Source organism: Chrysochloris asiatica, unplaced genomic scaffold (assembly GCF_000296735.1).
Source record: "Chrysochloris asiatica unplaced genomic scaffold, ChrAsi1.0 scaffold00057, whole genome shotgun sequence".
Lineage (NCBI taxonomy): Eukaryota > Metazoa > Chordata > Mammalia > Afrosoricida > Chrysochloridae > Chrysochloris > Chrysochloris asiatica.
In genome coordinates, this window is record NW_006408575.1 from 4,171,672 (window position 1) to 4,177,374 (window position 5,703).

The window sequence follows — 5,703 nt, forward strand, 5'->3', positions numbered from 1 at the left end:
TCACTTATCTATGCCAAGAAACCTGAAAGACAACTAATCTGGCCCACTGATTGGAAGAGATCCATACTTTGCCCATTGCAAAGAAAGAGGACCCAAGGGAATGTGGAAATCATTGGACTATAAGTTTCTACAGATAATTAAAAAATGGCTACAGCGGTACATCGACAGGGAGTTTCCGAGGGTCGGGCCAGATTCAGATGGGATATAATTGCTAACATTAGTTAGATGAATCTTGGCTGAAAGCAGAGAATACTAGGAAGATGTTTAACTATGCTTTACTGACTACCCAAAGGCTTTTCATTATGTAGATCACAACAAGCTATGGACAACATTGTGGAGAATGAGTATTCCAGAATACTTAATTGTTCTCATGAGGAACCTACCTATACACAGACCAAAAGGCAGATGTTCAAATAGAACAAGGGGCCACTGAATGGTTTTAAAATCAGTAAGGGTGTGCACCAGGTTGTATTCTTCCACCTTACTTATTCAACCTCTATGATGAGCAAATAATCAAGAAGCTAGACTGTATGAAGAAGAACGTGGCATCAGGACTGGAGGAAGACTCATCAACAACCTGCGTTATGAAGATGATACAACTTTGCTTTCTGAAAGCCTAGAGGATTTAAATACTTACTGATGAAGATCAAAGACTGCCAACTTTGGTATAGATTGCACCTCAATAGAAATGAAACAAAATCCTCACAACTGGACCAATTAATAACATCAAGATAAATGAAATAAGGATTGAAGTCAAATACTTCATTTTGCTTGTATCAACATCAATGCTCATGAAATCAGCAGTCAAGAAATTAAACGACGTATTGCATTAGGAAATCTGCTGCAAAAGACCTCTTTAAAGAGTTCAAGAGCAGGTCAGTTGGAGGACTAAGGCATACCGGACCCAAAGCATATTATTTTTAATAGTTTCATATGCATGTGAAAGTTGAAAAATGAGTAAGGAAGGCCGAAGACAAATTGATGCATTTGAGTTATGGTGGAGAAGGAGAATATTAAAAATACCATGGACTGCCAAAAGAACAAACCAATCTGTATTGGAAACAGTACAGCTAGAATGCGCCACGAAAGCTAGGATGGCTAGACTTAGTCTCTTATACTTTGGACATATTATCAGGAGGGGCCAGTCCCTGGAAAATGACATCATGCTTGGTATAGTAGAGGTTCAGTGAAAAAGAGGAAGTTCCCCAACGAGATGGACTGGCACAGTGGCAGTAGCAATGGGCTCAAGCATAGCAACGATTGTGAGATGGTGCAGGACCAGGCAATGTTTGATTTTGTTGTGCATAAGGTACCAACTTGACGGCAGCTAATGAGAACAACAAAGATTCAGTACATCAGCTGCAGATACCATGTTTTAAGTAGTTAATAGTCACATTAGATAAGTGATTACTATGTTGAACAGTGCAGTTGTAGAACATTTCTATCATCCCAGAGAGTTCGATTATATAGTACTGATATAATCTAAAGATTTTTTTTTAACCATCTGTTATTTTATTTTATTAGTTCTGTAGCTGTCAATTACTTTTCATTCTTCCTTTTTTAAAAATTTCTACCAGCCTGCTACACAGCCTCAGTATCCTTATCTGTAAAGTAGGGACACTACCTACTTTACACCAGTTTCATAATTTTGATACATGCTACAACATGGAAAAATCTTAAAGACATGCGAAGTGAAGTAAGTTGATACAAAAAAGCAAACATTTTATGCTCCCACTTACACGAAATATGCCTAAGAGGCAAGGGAGAGAAACCAAAGTCTGTTAGTGGTTACTAGGGGCAGTAATGAGGGGGAAAGAGAAGCTCTTGCTTAAGGGGCACCGAGTTTCTCCTGTTAATGGTAATGATATAATTTTAAAATGGTAGTGGTGATGATTTGTGTAACACACAGCAAGAGTAATGTCACTGAACTGTTTATTTAAAGTATGTCTAAAAAGCAAATGAATTGTTATGTAGAATTTTACCATAATGAAAAAATAATTCCTACTTCACAAAATTGGGAGTTCATATAATGAAAGTATTTTAAATAGTGTCAGATGCCTCATCCGTTCCGTTTTCTATTTTTAGCACATTCCAGAAGTTCTGATGTTGATCACACACCAATCATGTTTAAAGTTCTCATATACAAATGGCAACGCTACAGAATAGAACACTTACTCGGCAGCGTAGGGACCGTTTAATCAGAAGATGCTTGTGGCGAGGATAAAGCTGTGAAGCACAGAATGGTTGGAAGTCCGGCTGTAGGAGGCGCTGCTGAAGGGTAGTGACTAACACAAAAGGAAGAAGCCAGGTTTACTCTATTGGGACTTGCTCAAAATCAGACTTACATGCAAATGGTAGTTACATGAAGCAATGCTGTCTTTGTGAACGGTATTTCTAAAACACTACAGAAATATGATAGGTATTCAGTTTTTCAAATAATTTTAACTATTTTTGACATGACCATTTTACTAACAACTATGCTTTTAAAAATCTTAGGTAACAAGGCATATAGTATTGAAAACAGAATTCAAAAAAAGTAGAAAGAAGAGTATATAAAATTACCCTCTGTCAAATTGACTGGTCTTGTATAATAGTCTTCAGGTAGAGGCTCCACTTCATCTAGAGCCTGAGCTGGCTCAATCTTGATCTCTTTCTGATCCTCTCCCTCTTTAAGGCTAAAAGAGAAAAAGCAGTCAGTGTTTGTGATATCAGTCATTATTCTTCTTTTGTAGAATCATATTTTGTTTATGTCATATCTTGCAAGAGTCCTGATGTGGCACTTTAGGATTAGTATTAGACTGCTAACCACAAGGTCAGCAGTTCAAATCCACCAGCTGCACCTCGGAAACCCTATACAGGTTCTGTAAGAGTCGTAATCAACTCAACAGCACTTAACAGCAACAACATATCCTGCAAAAATTAATATTTTCTGAGCATCTTCTTCCTAAGTGGTAACTCTTACTTTTATGTCCTATTCCTTCATATTCATTTTGTCATCTGCTTTTTTCCTCAAAGTTATTCAATGTCCAAACTTACGAAAGTCCAGCAAGGGTACTGATGGAAGCACCAGCTCGTGGTCGTTGAAGTCTGGTTCCAAGACCGTATTTGTCCTAAAGAGAGTTCAGAAATTCCTATTAGGTATTTCATGTTTACATATCCTTCACTATTTATTAAAAAGATAACAACAACTTGGAGAGGGACAGCATGAGAAGCTTAGGGAAATAAGCAAAAAAAAAAAAAGGCTAATTTAAAAGCTTTTAGAGAGTAATATGAAGGGGCTTCAAAAAAGTTTACAAAAAAAGGGAATGTAATTTTTACTACAAATTTTGAAACCCCTTCTGCATGAAGCCCCCAGATCATTATCCTGTTCTTCAAATAATAATCAAAGTACCAAACATGGAGTCTGAAACTAGCACAAAAATAGCTCAATTATAGTGAGTGTCTTCCTGAAACACTAGTTACCATCAGCTGGTTTCTTCTGGGTCAGCAAGAATCATAAAAGAGAACTTACCACTACATGAATAGTGTGTTGCTGTGAAGAGCCCCCAAATAGCAGCAGGTTGCAACAGAGACAAAAAAATGCAGCATAAGATAGGAGCAAACTCATACAGCAGGCAGGTCAAATGGGAAAGTTGAGAGAAGAATGCATTTAATTGAGATTCTTCTTCTAAATATAAACTACCATATATGCTAATTATACTACTGGAAAAATTCATTAAGACTTCATTGAAGTCTTAAGGCAAATTTAGGTGCTTTACAGGGTTTATTGATTATCAAATTCTAAATTAAGTTTTTTTGTTTTTGTTTTTTTTAATGTGGACCTTACCAATCCTTAGGGTTTCAAATGGCTTAACCAATTCTCACGAGGAAGCAATGTGAGAAGGGATTTAACCTTCCAAGGACTGATTCTCAAGGTAGAGGGAGACACCGTCTACCTCACAGGGTTGTTGGAAGGATATACTAAAGGATGTGTATATTGGTCCAGTGGTGAGGATGTGTAAAGTGTGTAGCACAGTGTATGGTACATGGTCCAGTGGTGAGGATGTGTAAAGTGTGTAGCACAGTGTATGGTACATGGTCAGCATTCAAAAACCGTTATTTATTAATGTCAACTGGCTTGGCCCCAAGTAAGCACACAGAGAACAAATTGTTCTATGACAGCAAATAAACCTGGAAACAATAACAAATACCCCAAACCCAGAGTTTTTGCTTCAGACAGGTAGTACATAATGATTTCCCATAAAAAACTTCCACTTGCATATTATTATTATTTCTCTAAACACACAAAGGAGTCCTGGTGTGGCGCTGTGGACTAATGCGTCAGACTGCAGTCATTTAAACTGCTAGGTCAGTGGTTCAAGCTCACCAGCTGCTGCTTGGAAACCCTATACAGGGTCGCTATGTGTCAGAATCAACTCGACAGCACTTAACAACAACAACAAACACACAAAAGTACTGTGCAAAAGACAGTGTTTTTCAAAAGTAATATGGGAAGGGGCCACTGTGTGATCACTGAAACTGAGAAACCATCACGACCGGGATATCAGAGGCAGACTACACGGACAACCCGAGTAAAATCTACCACCGGTCCACCTTCTTCTCTGATTTCCAGGAACACCAAAAGCTATAAATAGTGGAGTTCTGCAGTACCTACAAGACTCAACAGCAGCTTCTTTGGGGAATAATCAGAAGAGGAGGAGTGATGGAGAAAGAAATACTACTGATAACCAAACAATCAAGGACAAAGGCCATGGAAAGCGTAACTGTCAGAATTAACCAGCTATCATTTGAAAAAGTGCTTTCTGCTACCCACCATTCAGAAATCTTGACACAAAGATCACTTTCTGAAATGGTCACTATTTTCAGGTCTCAGAGATTGATCTATGAACCACAAAGTCTTTTTTGTGTCAAACCCTCACCGAAAAAGCCAGAGGCATATAGTTTCGACGTCGTGCCAGTTTCTTGCGATCTCGTTCAACTTTCTCTTTCTGAGCAAGCTGCTGGTAATATTCAATAAGTTTGTTCATCTGTAAGAAAACAAAGACTCAGTATTTATTTCATGAAAAACCTAACTGGAAGCATACAAATCAACTATGCTAACTAGGCATACAATGAATAAAATAGTGCCCCACTACAATCAAGTCGATTCCAACTCACGGCAACTAATACAGAGTTTCGAAGATAATAAATCTTCACAGGATTTCTATTTTTCTCCTTCAGAGTAGCTGGTGGGTTTGAACCACCAAGCTTGTGGTTAGCAGCCCAACACCTAACCCACAGTGCCACCAGGATTCCTTACATAATAAACAGAGAACACATAATTAAATTAGGTGGGCAAGTCTTCATTTTCCTTTAAGAGTATGTCTCATTACATGATCCACTTTCTGAACCTCAAAGTTTTAATAATAAGAGGAAGCAGTGAGAAATGAAAAGGCTTGGGAATTTCATACTCTTTTCACTGCTCTTGCACTGGACCACTGTTTCTATAAAGATTTACAGCCTTGGAAACCTTATACAGGGTCACTATGAATTAAAACTGACTTGATGGCAGTGAGATGTATTTCCTATTACTTATAGTTCCCATTCTTTCTGCATTGCCAGAGGACCAGTTATTTCTAAGAATGTGACATACCACACTGTCACATTATTTTTAAAATTCAAGTATAGACATACTGATTTCTTGTTGTTGTTAGGTGCCATTGA

At 37.9% G+C, this 5,703-nt stretch overlaps 1 protein-coding gene across 2 annotated transcripts in view; it reads right to left on the minus strand.

Moving 5' to 3' along the window:
* Positions 1 to 5,703, minus strand: part of DCTN4 (dynactin 4 (p62)) — a 50,899-nt gene that overhangs the window by 15,863 nt on the left and 29,333 nt on the right. Inside the window, exons 5-9 of one of the 2 annotated variants that reach the window (XM_006863888.1) lie at positions 4,920 to 5,027; positions 3,512 to 3,532; positions 3,037 to 3,110; positions 2,563 to 2,675; positions 2,176 to 2,285 (exon numbers count right to left, since the gene is read on the minus strand). In XM_006863888.1, the coding sequence (XP_006863950.1) occupies positions 2,176 to 2,285; positions 2,563 to 2,675; positions 3,037 to 3,110; positions 3,512 to 3,532; positions 4,920 to 5,027 (426 nt within the window). The remainder of the gene's footprint in view (positions 1 to 2,175; positions 2,286 to 2,562; positions 2,676 to 3,036; positions 3,111 to 3,511; positions 3,533 to 4,919; positions 5,028 to 5,703) is intronic. The other variant, XM_006863889.1, reaches the window with a different exon arrangement.